The sequence below is a fragment of the Panicum virgatum genome, chromosome 2K (assembly GCF_016808335.1).
Source record: "Panicum virgatum strain AP13 chromosome 2K, P.virgatum_v5, whole genome shotgun sequence".
Lineage (NCBI taxonomy): Eukaryota > Viridiplantae > Streptophyta > Magnoliopsida > Poales > Poaceae > Panicum > Panicum virgatum.
Window position 1 is genome coordinate 16390660 of NC_053137.1, and position 17094 is coordinate 16407753.

Here is a 17094-nt window from a genome sequence, read left to right on the forward strand (position 1 = left end):
GCAGGGCTTCGCCGCTTCCCTTCTCCTCACCTCTCTTTTTTTTCTGAATTTTTGGTGGAATTTTCGGGCTCAAATGAGGAGGGAAGGGGGGTTGGATCTTATATAAGGGGGTTACCCCGGTCGCCCGAGGGGGGGGGGGGGGGGGCGACAGGCCCCCCGTCGCCCGTGGGGGGGGGGGGCGACAGGCCGCCTTTTTTTTTCAGGGTCCTCGTTGTAAATTTGAAGAAAAAAATTACACTTAGGGCCTGTCACCCTATGGGGGGCGACCGGGGGGTATTTTTGAAATATTTCAAAACGGACATATATTTTTGAAATTTTTATTTTTTAAAAATATAAAAATGAAAAAAATCCTTTACCAAGCTTCTTTGGGCGTTAGATTGGACTAGAAGATCAAGCCCATTAGAAGCCTAAGTCGGCGTGGAATGCCCGGCCCAATTCTGAAAAGAAAAGGCGTCGAATGTAATTTTGATGTTTTTCTTCTTAATTGTTAAATTGTGACTAGACACGGTTGGTTATTGATATCTTTGCGACTTTGTGAGGATCAGAGTGTAAATATCAACTCAGGAAATTAGATATAAAAATGGTTTGTGCAAGTTTTCCACATATCCAATTTCATGTTGTTGTGTTTGAACTTTCACCAACCCGTCTTCGTGAGTGAGTATGTCGTTTCATATGTTCTTATATACACACAGAGGGTTTAATGAAACTCCAATGGTGAAGGAGACGGAAAAGAAATACAAATCATGCACAAATCACCGGAGCCATCTCGGAGGAGCAAAAGCCTCGTCGCCCCGGCACCATCCCGGACGCCGCCGACGACGACGAGGAAAACACGATCCCCAAGTAGCACCGCCACTATGGGATAGCTTATTCGACTCTAGATCCTAACCCTAGATTGAAAACTGTACAGCCCCCGGCCGATTCGGCTTCCCCTCCCTCTTCGGCGCCAACGAGGATGCCGGAGAGGAGGGGGAAGCAACGAAATCAAGGCCGAGGCCGACGAAATCGCCGCTGTCCTCTGTTTGTTACTGTAGAGGAAGGGGAAAAGTGGGAGACGGGTCGTTTTTTCATAAATAACCCTGTACTTGATCATATAAAAATCAAATAATGATGGGCCCACACACTGACAAGGGAGATAAAAAGTAAGGGTGTGCTCGATTGAGCTGGCTACGGCTGTTGCTGCAGCAGCCAGGGACTATCGGGCGGTGCAGCCAGCTGATAGTCCCCAACTTCTTTTCCCTTCGAAAAAACATTACTGAGGCTATGCAGCCGATTGGCTAGGCTGCATCGCAGATGCAGCAACAGCCCTAACCGATGTAAGGAATTGAAGCCGTGCAATGATATATTGACCAATATGTAAAAAAAAAATGCCTACAAGAAACTTATCCATATATTGAAGGTATTAACTAATCCAACATGAGTTGTTTTGAAGAAAATAATTTTATTTTGGAAGAAAAAATGGCCGATCCCATCCCAAAGTTGGAGCTACCAATTCCTTTTTTGCGCGGAAAGGCGGATTTGAAAATTGTTTTGTTAAAATTTGCCATCAAGCGAAGTATTTCGGATGAAAATGAGACCGAGGAAGTATCTTGGGATGAAAAGGAGAATCAAATATAGGAGCATGATACAAGCCATAGCTTTAGATGCTTAGCGGAGAGCGTGATCATATTCAGGGGCGGAGCCATGAATTTATTTTTTTCATTATTAGGGGGGACAATCATATTAATTTATATAAAAATTTAATAAAATTTTAAATTTATAATGTAAAATTGGGAACCATAGGCGGGCCAGGCCCCTGCCCGCCCCCTAGCTACGCCCCTGATCATATTTACACTTTGTTGATGTCGTATGTTTCTTATTAGTGCGGCTATTATTTTAGCTGTAGATGATCCCAATGCTTTGTTGCTAAATGAGACGTCAGGCGTGTGTGTGATAACTTCGTTGGACTCAAAATCTCTTGACACGATCTTTCTCGTGTTAAAAAAAAGGTACAGTGGGCTTGTGTGTTCTCATGGACCGCGCATGCTTAGGATCATCCCCGTCAAAAAAAATGATACTACACCACGTCACAACAGTGATGTACGTACTAGCCATTTCTCCAATAAAAAAAACTCGGGGGTTTCTCCTTTCAAAAAAGGAAAAAGTCTATATCACCGTCCAACTATGGAGCGTGGACTACATAACTCATAACCTATGAAACGGTCTATATCACCTCCTGAATTTTTCAAAACCGGTCAAATTAAACCCTATATCAGTTTTAAAAAATCATAGTAAATCAAAAAAAATCACAAAATAAAAAACCCAATTGTGTTGGATTCCAAATGAGTGGATATACTTTAGTACATTTTTTTACAGCTATGAAGAAAAAATATAGATCTAAAGCTATAGAAAAAAAATATATTAAAGCATACCATATTATGTTCACTTTGCAGATCTACTCATTTGAAGTCTAACACAATTGGATTTTCTATTTTATGATTTTTTTGTGATTTAATATGATTTTTCAAAACTGCTTTAGGGAGTAATTTGATCGGTTTTGGAAAGTTTTGGAGAAATATATACCATTTCATAGATTAGAGGGTTATGTAATCCGCCGTTGGAGGGTGATATATACTTTTTTTTCCCTTAAGAAAAACTCGGTGGTTTCTTCTTCCACGGGTAAAACAAAAAGCAAGAGAGAGATCCAGCTCGCGTGCCCCCTCCGGTTGCCTCCGCCCTCGGACACGCCGACGCGCTGTTTCGTTTTGTCCTAATCAACTCATTATTATCCCCCCAGATCGCCAAGTTGACCCCCCCCCCTCCTCCCTCTTTCAGCGGGGTCTTCCTCGCCTCGGGGGTTACGACCACCGCCCTGCCGGCCCTGCTGCCGCGGCCCCGCCCCGCCCCGCTCCAGCAAGCCACCAGCTCATCCCCTCCCTCTCGTTAATGACCCCACTAACCACGCAATTAATCCTCTTCCGGAACTCCCCCCCCTCACATTCCCCAGCCGCGAACCGCGAGCGAGCGCAAACCCCTCTTCCTCTTCCTCTTCTTCGCCTCGACTCCTCGCGCCGTCCCCCAGATCTCGGGGCCGCTCGCCACCTCATGAGGTAGGGGGAGTCCGAGGCGCGCCGGGCGGAGTGGTGGCGAGGTCGGGCGGCGCCGGCGGGGGGACGGGATGGGGCTGATCTCCGGGATGGTGATGGGGGTGCTGGTCGGCGTGGCCGTCATGGCCGGCTGGAGCCGCGTCATGCTCCGCCGCAGCAGGAAGCGCGTCGCCAAGGTGGGTTCGCGTGGAGGAGGGGTCCGTGCCTTCGCTGCGGCGAGACGGGGAATGCCTCCTCGGTTCCTCGCTCGCTCGCTCGCCGCGCTGGAGTTGGATTTGGCCTGGAGTAGTCTGTAGTCGTGTGTGACAGTGTGAGGTTTCGGTTCTCTGCGGATTCTGACCTTTGCTGTCTGGGTCTCTCTTCCCTTGCTGCAGACCGCGGACATCAAGGTGCTCGGGTCGCTCGGCAGGGACGACCTCAGGAAGCTGTGCGGCGACAACTTCCCCGAGTGGATATCCTTCCCTCAGTTTGAGCAGGTTAGACGCACTCCTGCTACCAAAATGTCCGTGCCCTTAGAACCGGGCCATTCCGGTGCGGTCACGTCTGGGTTCACAGGGTTTAAATCGTAGTAATTTTCCTCCTGTTTGCCTGTTTTGAAACTACATGTGGGTGTCGGCAGAAGCTAACTAGGTGGACCTATGTAAGTCTGGCTCAGTTCCGCTGGCTAACGAAACAAAAATGCTACACACATATGATATGTTGATCGTTGGATGTTGAGATACCTGGGCTCTTAGTTGAAATTGAAACTACAATCCTGGTTCATGTGCAGAACATGTTTAATCACCCTAGGCTTGATACCTCTGCTGCGAAATTGAAATTTCATTTCACCACAGGCTTCACATCAAACAAGCAGATTACAACCAGGTTTGAAATTTGATTTTAATTCGATCATCAAACATGACAACAAGCCTATTTGGTTGGCTCCTAGGCAGAGCTGCCTGGCCCAGCCAGCATTTCCAGTCATTCGATTTCGGTCACCTGGGGCTGGGATCGCTGCTCAGCCAGCTAGCTGCCTGCCGGAGCTCGATCCAAACATGCCCAGCGTGCGGTGCTACAAAGATGAAGAAGCTTTTGTTCATGAGCATGAATTCTGAGTTGTGACACAGAGTGACTAGAGGAGTTGATGCCTGGTCCATATGCATCCACTGCTTCGGGTTAGGGATGTGAGATGCTCAGCTTCTGGATGTTGATTGTCAATGAAATGGATGGAGTAGTGGCGGAGGAGAAGCTTGGAACCCTGGCAGCTTGGCCCTTGTTCCACTGCTTAGTGAATCGATCAAAAGACATTGATCTTGTACATTCAGTGGCCATGTCTGCTTGATGTTTTCATAGATAAATGAGTTCTTAATTCACAGAAGGGTAAACTTGTCAGTAGTTCCCTGTCTTCATAGGGAAGTTCTGAACACAAGTTTTGGTTGTTAATTACTAACAACTGAAACATTTAATAGTGATCCAACACGGAAGGGTGTTTTCTACAAAGTGAGGGAAGTGGAAGGGTTTAATATTTTATTCCCTAGCTCTTACGTCATTACAGGACTACAGAAGTAGCAACTGTTAAATTTCTATATTTAGATATTTCCTCACACTGTTATGTTATGATGATTGATTTGACTGTGTCGACTGTTATGATATCTTGGTGGTGCATAGAGTTTGTATTAGTTTTTCCCCTTTCTTACAGAATATTCTGTACATACAAGATTGAAATGATCCTGACTTTTGAACATTATTTTATTAGTTCATTTTTTTTGTGAGCGGAGAAGCTGTTCATGGTCATCTGTACCTCATCTGATCTGCAAAATTAATATTTAATTGTTTGCCACAGGTGAAATGGCTGAACAAGCATTTAAGCAAACTTTGGCCATTTGTTGCAGAAGTAAGTTCAAAGTTTTTTTGGGTTTTAGTTATAGTTCTTCAAAATATTTTGCTTATTGTAAATCCTTTCTAGTAATGGTATCACGTATACTATTCCATTATAGCGATTTTTATTACTTGTATGATGTTTTATTTTACTGTTGAATTTCTAATTTGTGTGTCTAATTGTATTCCTTATTATTATTTTTATTTTGTTGATGATGTTATTGTTCTGCCTACCTGACCTCTTGAATCTGTTGTCACTGTATTGAGCACAATAGAATTTGCTGAGCGTGAAAAATAACTAGGTTTTGGGCATTTGGGGTCTCCATTTTGTTTCTATCAAGTGTCCACATCTTAGGCTAGTATAACCTTCAAATTGGACTTGACTGTAAGCATAAAGACAATTGAATGATCATGTGCATGTCATTTTCTATGCAATTAATTGCTCTTTGGGTAAGGCCACAGGGGTGGTTGGGTTAGGATTTGATTCAAACCAGCCCTACCCATCCGATTCCTAGTATTCTAGATTCACTGAAAAATAAGAATATGAGACATGTTAAGCTGCCCTGCATTTATAAAATTTCAAATTTGTACCTTATGAGTACAGTTTCAGTCAGGGATGGATAGAGTAAGCCATTTGGTTATCCATCTTTGTTAGCTAAGACATGCCTAGCTGTCTGTTTTACTGCATTCTCGTGCCCTAAGACATTAGCTAGCAATACCGATGTTCATAGAGTAAGCTGTTTGCTTATCCATCTTTGTTAGCTTACGCATGTGTACCTGTCTGTTTTGCTGCATTCTTATGGCCTAAGACATATTGTCTAGCAATATTGATGTTTATAAGCCCTATGTGCTGAACTGACTTGAAATTTGGCTTTAGGCTGCAACAGCAGTGGTTAAGGAGTCTGTTGAACCACTGCTAGATGATTACCGGCCTCCAGGAATAAAATCTCTGAAGTTCAGCAAATTTTCTCTTGGAACTGTGTCACCAAAAATAGAAGGTTTCCTAGTCTATATGTTTGATATTCAATTTCATTTTTCTCATGTTTATCTTCTTCTTTGGCGCATACACTTCTTACCATTGAAATATTCCCACAATATATTTTTTTTCCAATATGCAAAAGGGGCAAAAAATGGGCCATTTGCAAAACTGCCCTTGTTTTGAAGTCTAACTACATGTTTGCCCCTGTTTTTTCGACTTTGCATGTTTGCCCCTGTTTTTAGTCTTCCAGTTGCATGATTGCCCCTATTTTATTGCAAAACTGCCCCTGTTTTGAGGTCGAATTGCACGTTTTAGGGGCAACCATGCAACTAGAAGACTAAAAGCAGGGGCAAACATGCAAAGTTAAAAAAATAGGGGCAAATGTGTAGTTGGGTTTCAAAACAAGGGCAGTTTTGCAATTTGTCCAAAAAATAAAAGTTCATTTCAGTCCTATTGTGAAGACAACTCTCAATTTTATGGGGATAATAGAAGCAACATATCCTTAAATAACTTGGTGGTTTGTATGTATATGTTAAAATACAGTAGATCTTTGAATCAGCACCTGAACAGAAAGAGCTTCCAGGAAAACGTGTTTTTTAAACTGTCTAAGAGACTGATCACGCCTGGTCATTTGCAGATCCAAGTGGCATATCATTAATATTTCTCCTCTCGCTTCTTTCTATATGATAAAAGTGCTTATACACACAGCATTGACATTCTGCCTGTAAATCTTTGGAAATCAAGGCATGCTTCTTTTTATCATAATTGACATTACCTCCTATGGGAGATTGATCGGCTGAGATCACTCAGACTTAATGAAAAAACATTTCCTAGAGATTAGCAGTGACAAATACATGTCAACTAGTTGGGTTTCCAGCATTTATACTTGATGTAATCCTCATTCCTGAAGTCAACTGTGTGGGATAGTATAGAACTTCCATGGTTAAATGAGTTTATGAATTGATATTAGTGTTGGTGTATGTGGGAGTGGCCCATGAGGCCCATGTATAGCTGACTATATTTCCCACCCTTCTAGGGTTTGGGATAATAATGGAAATCATTCCCTAGCATGGTATCAGCCTAGGTTTTCTCTCCTCTCCTCCCGCTGCCGCCGCCATGGCCGCCGGCCGCCGGCGCCGCCTCCCCTCTCCTCCTTCCCTCCCCTTTCCTCTGCTGCTGGCGCGCCGCGCGCATGGAGCCAGGGCGCCGCCATCGCGCCCGCCCCTGCCCCGGGCGCCGCCGCCTCTCCTGCCCCGGGCGCCGCCATCGCGCCCGCCCCTGCCCCGGGCGCCGCCGCCTCTCCTGCCCCGGGCGCCGCCGCCTCCCCTGCCTCGTACGCCTGGGCGCCCGCCCCTGCCGCCGCCGCGGGTGCGGCTGCCCAGGGCGCCGCGGGGGGCGCCCCTCCTCTGCCCCTGCCGCCGCCCTTGCAGCCGCTGCGGGGGGCGCGGACGGCCTGGCCGCCGCGGGCGCGGGCCTGGGCACCGCGGGGGGCCCCTCCTCTGCCCCGCTCGCCTGGGCCGCCGCTCCTGCCGCCACGGCCGGCGCTGCTCGCGCCGACGGCACAGGCCACGTGGGCGTAGGCCCCGCGACCGCCGCCGCCGCCGCCCTTGCCGCGGGCTCTGGCACCCCTCTTTTGGAGCCGCCCGTCGGGGCGCCCCCCTCTCCCCTGTTCGGGGCTGCCGCCGCCGTCCACGCCGCGCAGGCCGTCGCGCCCGCCGCGCTCGCCTCGCAGGCCGCCGTCGCGCCCGCCGCCTCCCTCGCCGCCGCGCACTGCCTCCTTTCTGCAGGCGTGCAGGCCCTGGGCGCGGCCTCCTGTGCCGCTGCCGCGCACCTGCAGCCGCGCCTCCCTTCCCTAGACGCGTCGCCGCTACGGGGCGGCCTACTCCCCTCCACCTTCGCGGCTCCTGTTCCCTCCTACGGGCTGGGCATGCCCCCTGCGGACGTGCCGCACGCTGCCGCGACATGGGCCACTGCTGTCGCCACCGCGCGCGTCGCGGGCGCGCCGGCACAGGTCATCCCCGCCGCAGCTCCGCCGGCTCTGGGCGCGCCGGCCATGGGCGCTTCTCCCCTCGCAGCCGCGGCTCCTCCCCCCCGGGCCGAGCGGGGGGGGGGGGGGGGTGGCAGCGGCCGCGGTGGTCGCCGTCGGCGGAGGGGGCGTGGTCGTCGGACCGCATCTACACCTCCCCTTGCTCCTGCCGGTGTGCCCTGGCCATCCTACCGCGACCCATGGTCAGGGCACCTCCCGATGTGGCCGGTTCCTCCGGCCCAGCCAGCGGCCATGTTCGCTGGCACCCCTCCGTTCCCACCGCCCTGGATTCCACCGGCACAGGCTTTCAGTACCATGGGGTTGACACCGCCAGTCAACCTCGACTAGATTGCCGACTCGGGCGCCTCATTCCACACCACACCTCATGCTGGCATCCTTTCTTCTGTCCGACCCCCCATCCCTCTTGTCCTTCCTCTATCATGGTCGGCAATGGCTCTTGTCTTCCGGTCACCTCCGTGGGTACCGCTTCCGGTCCTTTCCGTCTCCCTAATGTGCTTGTTACTCCCAACATTGTTCACAATCTTCTTTCCATTTGCCAATTCACCACTGACAATTCCTGTTCTGTCGATTTTGACCCCTCTGGGCTTATTGTGAAGGATTTGGCTTCCCGCCGTCCTCTTCTCCGATGTGACAGCACGGGGCCCCTTTACACCCTCCGTTTTCCTACTTCCGTTGCTCCACCTCCAGCTCCTTCTTGGTCTCCTTTGTCCGCTGCTTTCGCCACGACTCCTTTCACCACCTGGCACCGCTGGTTTGGTCAACCCGGCCGCGACGCTTTGGCTCAGCTTAGTCGTAGTGCACACATTCCTTGCACTAGGGCTCCTGCTGAGCATCTTTGCCATGCGTGCCAGTTGGGTCGCCATGTTCGCCTTCCTTTTTTCTTCCTCCTCTTCGCATGCGACTCATGTGTTTGATCTGGTTCACTGTGATCTGTGGACCGCTCTTGTACCCAGCATGTCTGGTTACAAGTACTATCTCGTGGTGGTTGACGACTTCTCTCACTACTCTTGGACTTTTCCCTTGCGCGCCAAGTCTGAGACGTTCCCCATACTCCTCCACTTCTTTGCCTGGGTGTCCACTCAGTTCGGCCTCACCATTAAGGCCGTCCAGTGTGACAACGGCGCGTGAGTTCGATAACCACACCTCCCGCTCTTTCTTCCTCTCTCGGGGTGTTCAGCTGCGCATGTCTTGTCTGTATACCTCTCCACAGAACGGCAAGGTTGAGCGGATGCTGCGCACCACGAACGATGTCCTGCGCACTCTTCTGATCCAGGCCTCCCTGCCTCCTCGCTTCTGGGCTGAGGCTCTCCACACCGCCACCCACCTGCTCAACCGCCTTCCTTCCACTGCTTCCCCGGCTCCCACTCCACACCACGCCCTCTTTGGTACCCCTCCTCGTTACGATCACCTTCATGTCTTCGGGTGTGCGTGTTACCCTAACACCTCCGCCACTGCTCCTCACAAGCTGGCGCCCCGTTCGACCCGTTGTGTGTTTCTTGGGTACTCCCCTGACCACAAGGGGTACCATTGCTTTGACCTCACCTCCCGCCGAGTCCTCATCTCTCGACACGTTGTCTTCGACGAGTCGGATTTCCCCTTCTCCACCTCCTCCACGCCCGCTCTTGACTCCGAGCTGGAGTCCCTATTTCCGACTGACCCGGTGGTTCTGCCACCCTTGTTTGTCTCCCCCTTTCCGACAGGTCTTCCGGGCACACCGACGCCGCTTCCGGTGGTCTCTGCTGTGCCACGCGTGGCCCCGACGCCTTCGGTCGCGCCGGGCGTGGCCCCGGAGCCTCCTGTCGCGCCACGCGCGGCCCCGACGCCTTCGGTCGCGCAGGGCGCGGACCCGGAGCCTCCAGCCGCGCCACGCGTGGCCCCGACGCCTTCGGTCGCGCCGGGCGCGGCCCTGGTGCCTCCTGCACGCTACGCCCAGCCGATGCAGGTGTACCGGCGTCGTCTTGTGCCGGCTCAGGCGCCATACCCCTCGCCTTCGGCTCCACACCCGGCGGCTCCCGGGCGCTACGCGCATCCTGTGCGCGTCTACGAGTGCCGGGCGACGACGTCGTCTACACCGCCACCCTCACCAGAGCCGTCGACCCGTGCTCCGACTCGCTCTCGTGTCGAGCCGGACGTGTACCACCCGCCGGTCATCCATCGAGATCCTCGCCACATTCATCCCATGGTGACTCGGCGGATGGCCACTCCACCCGCCACTCTCTCCGCCGCCGAGGGAGAGCCACAGATATCTCCGGTACCCTCATCTGTCCGCGACGCCCTGGCGGATCCTCACTAGCGTCGCGCGATGGAAGAGGAGTACGCGGCTCTTTTTGCCAACCAGACGTGGGACCTCGTGCTGCGTCCGTTTGGTTGCACTGTGGTTACCGGCAAGTGGATCTGGATGCATAAACGTTGGGCTGATTGTTCACTGGAGCGCGACAAGGCTCGCTGGGTTCTTCGGGGCTTCACCCAGCGACCTGGTGTCGACTATGATGAGACATTCAGTCCAGTGGTCAAGCCTGCTACAGGGCGCACGGTTGTCTCGCTTGTGCTTTCTTGCTCCTGGCCAGTGCACCAGCTGGATGTCAAGAATGCATTTCTCCATGGCACTCTGTCTGAGACAGTCTACTGTAGTCAGCCAGCGGGATTTGTGGACTCCAGTCGCCCGGAACTTGTCTGCCGGCTCAACAAGTCCCTCTATGATCTGAAGCAGGCTCCTCGAGCGTGGTACTCTCGGTTTGCCACGTTCTTGCTGACTTTAGGGTTCACTGAGGCCAAGTCAGACACTTCTCTGTTCGTCTACCGCCGTGGGGATGAGATTGCTTACCTGCTGCTGTATGTTGATGACATTGTCCTCACAGCCTCCAGTCAGCCGTTACTTCAGTGCATCATCTTGTCCATGCAGCAGGAGTTTGCTATGAAGGATCTTGGTCAGCTCCACCACTTCTTGGGTGTCACTGTTGAGCCTCGTCCTTCTGGCCTCTTCTTCCACCAGCGACAGTATGCACTTGATATCTTGGAGCGGGCCGGGATGACTGCTTGCAAGCCCTGCTCTACTCCTGTTGACACTCAGGCGAAGCTCTCTGCGGATATGGGCTCACCTGTTGCAGATGCTACCACCTACCGGAGTCTTGCTGGTGCCTTGCTATACCTCATTTTCACCTGCCTGGACATCACGTATGCTGTTTAGCAGGTTTGCCTTCATATGCACGATCCCAGAGAGTCACATCTTGCTGCTATGAAGCGCCTCCTGCGGTATGTCCGTGGCACTGTTGACCATGGCCTGGTGCTTCATCGGTCTACTTCCGCTGAGCTGGTTGTCTACACCGACGCTGACTGGGCGGGTTGTCCGGACACCCGCCGCTCCACTTCCGGTTACGCCGTCTTCCGGGGCGGCAACCTCGTCTTCTGGTTGTCCAAGCGGCAGCCAGTTGTGTCCCGCTCCAGTGCCGAGGCAGAGTACCGGGCGGTCGCGAACGGCGTGGCGGAGGCGTCCTGGCTCCGACAGCTCTTGGCTGAGCTTCACAGCCCGCTCGCCAAGAGCACGCTCATTTACTGCGACAACGTCAGCGCCGTGTACCTCTCCACCAACCCGGTTCAGCACCAGCGGATGAAGCATGTGGAGATCGACTTGCACTTCGTCCGTGACCGGGTCGCTATCGGCGATGTTCGTGTCCTCCATGTCCCGACCACCTCCCAGTTTGCCGACATCTTCACCAAGGGTGTGCCCTCCTCGACGTTCTCGGAGTTTCGTTCCAGCCTCAACGTCGCCAGTGGCTAGTTGTGGCTGCGGGGGGGGGGGGGGGGGGGGGGGGGTTGTTGTCCCTTGTGTACCCTTTTTTTGTTGTCCAGTCTTGAACTCCGCTGCGCCGGTAGTTCAGCCTGCGGGGGGTGTTGGTGTATGTCGGAGTGGCCCATGAGGCCCATGTATAGCTGACTATATTTCCCACCCTTCTAGGGTTTGGGATAATAATGGAAATCATTCCCTAGCAATTAGTAATGCCATGCAAACCTAAATTGTGTTTATCATGTATATCATCTTGAATCTTGCTGCAGGACTTCATAAAGATGAGTTAAAAGTATGACGTGTTTTGTTTTGTATGTTGTGATTTCTGTAGGTATTCGTATTCAAAATCTTCAGCCAGGCCAAATCATAATGGATATAGATTTCCGTTGGGGTGGCGATCCAAGCATAATCCTAGCTGTTGATGCTGTAGTTGCATCACTACCTATTCAGGTTTCATCTTTTTGATCTTCGGCACATGAGGATTTTTGGAGACAACTTTTCTTGACTAGAAGTTCTTATATTTTACCAAACATCTTGCAGCTCAAGGATCTTCAGGCCTATACTGTCATACGTGTCGTGTTTCAACTGTCAGAAGAGATTCCTTGCATATCTGCTGTTGTCGTGGCTCTCCTTGCTGATGCAAGTTCTACTAACCAGTATCGGTTACTACCTACTTTTTTTATCTGATGTTTTATATTTTCAGTACACTACCAGATTTCCTTATTAAATCTACATCTTTTGCAACGTATTGAACTATAGTGCCTACCTTCTGCAACAGTTAAGCTTTTGAATGGACTGGATGGTGCATGAAACTCAATATGCCTTGAAAGTCCAAGGTCCTGAATTTGAGACTTGGCAAACACACTTTGAAGGGAAAAAAATGTTCACTTTGAATCCATGTTTGTGTTGAAGTTAATTGCCCACCTTTCGTGAATAGCTTTAGCTATTGCATGAACCAATTGCTGCATGAAATTCAATATTACATCGTTAATTTTTTGATATCTCCTAAACTATCCAATAATCTGAGTGGCTGATGAATAACTATATTAAATATTAAATGCATATATTAAAAGAGGTGGGGGCAAATCAGGAAAATGTAGTCATTTGCTCTCAGAAATAATATAAAATCAGTTAAAAAAAGAGTACTTTCATGCTCCTGAAACTTCAATGAGAAAAGAGAATGGAGGAACCACTATTTATTTGGTGAATAATGATGCTATGAGCATCTTTTTAATCATGATGATAGCATGAATTCTCATTTGGAAACATCTATTCATGATATCTTGCATCTTGCTCCTGCAATTTATTTTTGCATTTTTCTCCTGCACATTTTGAATTCAAAATTTGACCTGGAGGTTGACTGACAAGGACATTGTGTGAAAGAGGACATAGAATGGGACAAAATTGACAATGCCACCTGGATTTATTCAATATTGAACAAGAAATCTTAACTGATTCTTGCTTTTCCCATGTGTTTCTTTTAATTGGGTTCTTTGTGCTTCAGCCAGAGCCAAAAATTCAGTACACCCTGAAGGCCGTTGGAGGAAGCCTAACCGCAGTTCCTGGACTTTCTGACATGATTGATGTATGGTGACTAGACAATAGTTTGAATGTTTTAGTCCTACCAACAACTGAATATAAATGTAACCATGATTCCTCTACCTTTGATTAGGATACTGTCAACTCAATTGTTTCTGATATGCTCCAGTGGCCACACAGGCTAGTTGTTCCACTTGGTGTTAATGTTGATACAAGGTGAGTTTCTTCAACATATTATTTTCGCTCTTCTTTTTCTTTACCATCTTAAAAACATGCACTGCAGTTATTAAACAAAAAATGAGCTCAACAAAGATTAAGCTGAGTTTTGCTGAGTATTTGTGGAAATTCCATCATGATAGATGAAAATGAGTACCACACTAAATTATGTTGATTGAGAAAGTGGAAACTTGAAAGAGCAGTGCTATACATCGGACTGCATCGTCCAATGCTGGTGTCATCATTTACATCGTAGGTCCAGGCAAAGAGCACGAAACTGTAGTCGTAAATGGGTCAGACAGTTGGGTTGGACATGTAATCATTCTCAACTTGAAAATGGCACTGCAATGTTGCAGATAGTAGGCATGTTGATTACAGAATGCAGTTTCGAGATGGGTGCATACTATCCCTGGTTCTACAGTGGCATATGCATGTTGTTCATTTGCATCGAGATGGGTGCATACTATTTCTTGAAAGAGTATTATTAAGCTAGTTTGATTAAATTAGCTCTATCCTTTTTGTTACCTAAAAGAAACAACAATACCTTTTTTGAAGGATCTAAGAAACATTCAATGTATTAATCTAGCAAGGTTCCAACAGTAGAAGATAAAATAAGGGGAAGATGATTTCTAATCAAATCATACAACTAGTACGAAGGATTTGTTTATGGTCATCTCACTGCCTGAATGAGCCAATCTGTATGACACTGTTCAGCTGCAATATGATGTCATCTTGAAAAGAATTTGTCATGCACCATTGTCCTAGAGTTTCCAAAGTTTTCCTTAAACATCATGTTAGCAAAGAGGTCCCCTGCAGTCAATCCTCAACTAGACGTTAAGACTGCAATTGCAGCTATATATTAATTATGGTAACCAATCATATATATTTTGATTTATGAACCATTTTAAGTTTTTCTTGCTAGCTTAGAAGGAAGGGCTAATGATAGTTTCTTTATGCCTAGCTGGAAATGTTTTTTTTTTATGAGATCCCCTTTGGAGTTGGTTGACTTGTACTGCCTGTTCTTTCTCTACAGTGACCTGGAGCTTAAACCTCAAGGAAGACTTTCTGTTACTGTGGTAAAAGCAACTTCTTTGAAAAACAAGGAGTTGATTGGTAAATCAGATCCTTACGTGAGACTGTATGTGCGACCAATGTTTAAAGTCAAAACAAAAGTCATAGATGACAACCTGAATCCAGAATGGAATGAAACATTTGAGCTGATTGTCGAAGACAAAGAAACCCAATCTGTCATTCTTGAGGTAATTCTATATTTCTATATCATGTTCAAATGTATTCCATTTTCTTGTGTCATTTACATTTAAGGCTTCAGAAAACACTAAGAAGTAAGGATTATATGAATGAAAAGGGCATTAATGAACAGTCCATGATAACATTAGCTCATCTTTTATCCTGGTAATGAAGCCTTTTGTGTATTGGTTGTTTGATGAAGTCTTGTGGATGGCTGATAAGCTTTGCATGGAGCGAACAGTTTTCATTTCTAAAGTTCTCTGTGGAGGATCACTAGAAATGGAAGCATCACTGGGAAAAAAACACTAGACAACCTTGTCAACATACCTGGCTTCACAATTATGCTTTTCATATTGTAACACTTGTAATCCGATCTTCTATTTTTTTTGATGTTGTGGAGTTAAATATGTTCACACGGTGGATTTCACAGGTTTACGATGAAGACAAACTTCAGCAAGACAAAAGACTTGGTGTGGCTAAACTAGCATTGAACAATCTTGAACCTGAGATCACCCGTGAAGTCACTCTGAAGCTGCTGCATTCAGTAGATCCACTTAAAAATAGGGATACCAAGGATAGAGGCACATTGCATCTTAAGGTTAGTGTGGGTTTTATATATTCTTTTACATCTTTGACCTTAACATATCTATTTCGTGCAAGCTAAAATATCCTACAGGATCTGTGAACAAGAAATGCATCCAGCTTAGTATTTCTTAGTCTATCAGTACATCCTGTCACATACTGACATAAGCAACTAAGCCTCCCAGGGCCTCCAGATTGTGAGCAAACCATCCAGATGTGCGTGGCAGCCCACATTTCACATATTGCTTTGTGTTTTGTCTGGATCTCCTGCTAAATACCCTGGGCTTGACTTGCTCCACTCCTCAGTCCTAACTTCTGACTTGCCGGCCCGGCAAAGGCTACTGCAAATGAATTGCACATGAATCCTAAAGTATTAGCCATTACTTTGCCATTATAATTTGTCTCTCCATTTGTCTGCAGAAGTTCTTGGTTTATCTAGGCTTGGTGAGGAACAAGCTTCCAAATTATGATTCTCCGGATTTATAGGCATTTGAAATCTAGATCGTTGCATCTGCATAGTGGCAACATTGGTAGTTGGCCCGAAATGTGTACGATTAATATGATGGTGCTGATATTTTTCAACTCTTCAGGTCATGTATCATCCGTTTACAAAAGAAGAGCAATTTGAAGCCCTAGAGGCGGAAAAGCGGGCCATAGAGGAGAGGAAGCGTCTGAAGGAGGCTGGGATAATTGGTAGCACAATGGATGCTGTTGGTGGCGCTGCATCACTAGTTGGTTCTGGTATTGGTGCTGGCGTCGGGCTTGTTGGCTCTGGTATTGGTGCTGGCGTCGGGCTTGTAGGCGCAGTCGGCAGTGGCCTCGGTAAAGCCGGGAAGTTCATGGGCAAGACTGTGGCAGGGCCTTTCAGCATGTCCCGCAAGAACGGCAGCAGCTCTGCTGCGCCCCAGCCTGATCAACCCTCTGCGTAGTCTGATGTACAGTGAAAGACGATTCCCATTTATCACAGGGTTACCGTTATATGAAATATCTGCTGGTTTATTTTGTTCGTTGTAATGGAGCTTTTATAGTAAAGATTACTGTAAATTGGATCGCTTTGAGAGATTGATGTAACAACGCCGTCGTATTGAAATTTAAGAAAAGTCTATGATGTGCCAGTATGATATTAATCTGTTCATGTTACTTGTTATTATCTCGTTGGTTTTCTTTGGTCTATTGATATTCGGGGTGAGTGGAATATGGACGGGTGAAACTATAATCAGTTTTAATTTTGTTCTATAATATAATTCTAAAGAAGTATTTGAAGGGGAACTGTTGACGCCAATTCGAGGCTAACACACGATCGCATTCGAACAGCACGCAGCAACGCTCCTTGCAGCGCCTCCGCGAGATCTGGTTAGACAGGTTTGGTAGCCGGTCAGACCGGTTTTGTCGGGGAGCCTGATGAAAATCTAACGAACGCTCGTCCGGAAGGGACCCTGTCTGGGCAAGCGTACTTTGGGTTGCCCTAGGCTCGGCGGGTTGCCCTAGGCTCGGCAGGTCAGCTAGGGCGTCCCCTCACGCCATAGAGACAAGAGACGAACATCACGTAGGGTTGGAAGACAAGGTAAAAAGATAAAATGTGTTTGATAGATGCGACTGGATACCCTCAATCGGCCGTAACCCTTTATATTTATAGGAAGGGATGGTCTTACCCCATTAGGAGTCGAAACCCTAATTAATTTTGTGTCAAAATACAACTCCTAACTCGAACTGGACAGTTCGGATCGGTCTGACCGCCCCTGTCAACCGGTCCGGG

The 17094-nt window shown here is 48.3% G+C and overlaps 1 protein-coding gene across 2 annotated transcripts; it reads left to right on the forward strand.

The window, feature by feature from the left end:
* The first annotated feature begins 2840 nt into the window (after positions 1 to 2840).
* Positions 2841 to 16478, forward strand: LOC120669183 (calcium-dependent lipid-binding protein-like). Of its 2 annotated transcripts, XM_039948984.1 has the most exons (12): positions 2841 to 3262; positions 3461 to 3562; positions 4909 to 4959; positions 5821 to 5941; positions 12085 to 12203; positions 12294 to 12392; positions 13258 to 13338; positions 13426 to 13508; positions 14542 to 14767; positions 15187 to 15354; positions 15929 to 16106; positions 16140 to 16465. In XM_039948984.1, the coding sequence occupies exons 1-12, from the start codon at positions 3158 to 3160 to the stop codon at positions 16265 to 16267; spliced, it is 1461 nt and encodes a 486-aa protein (XP_039804918.1). In that variant the 5' UTR covers positions 2841 to 3157; the 3' UTR covers positions 16268 to 16465. The 2 variants fall into 2 exon arrangements, with proteins under 2 accessions (XP_039804918.1, XP_039804912.1); XM_039948978.1 differs by having other exon boundaries at positions 2843 to 3262; positions 15929 to 16478.
* Positions 16479 to 17094: the final 616 nt, after the last annotated feature.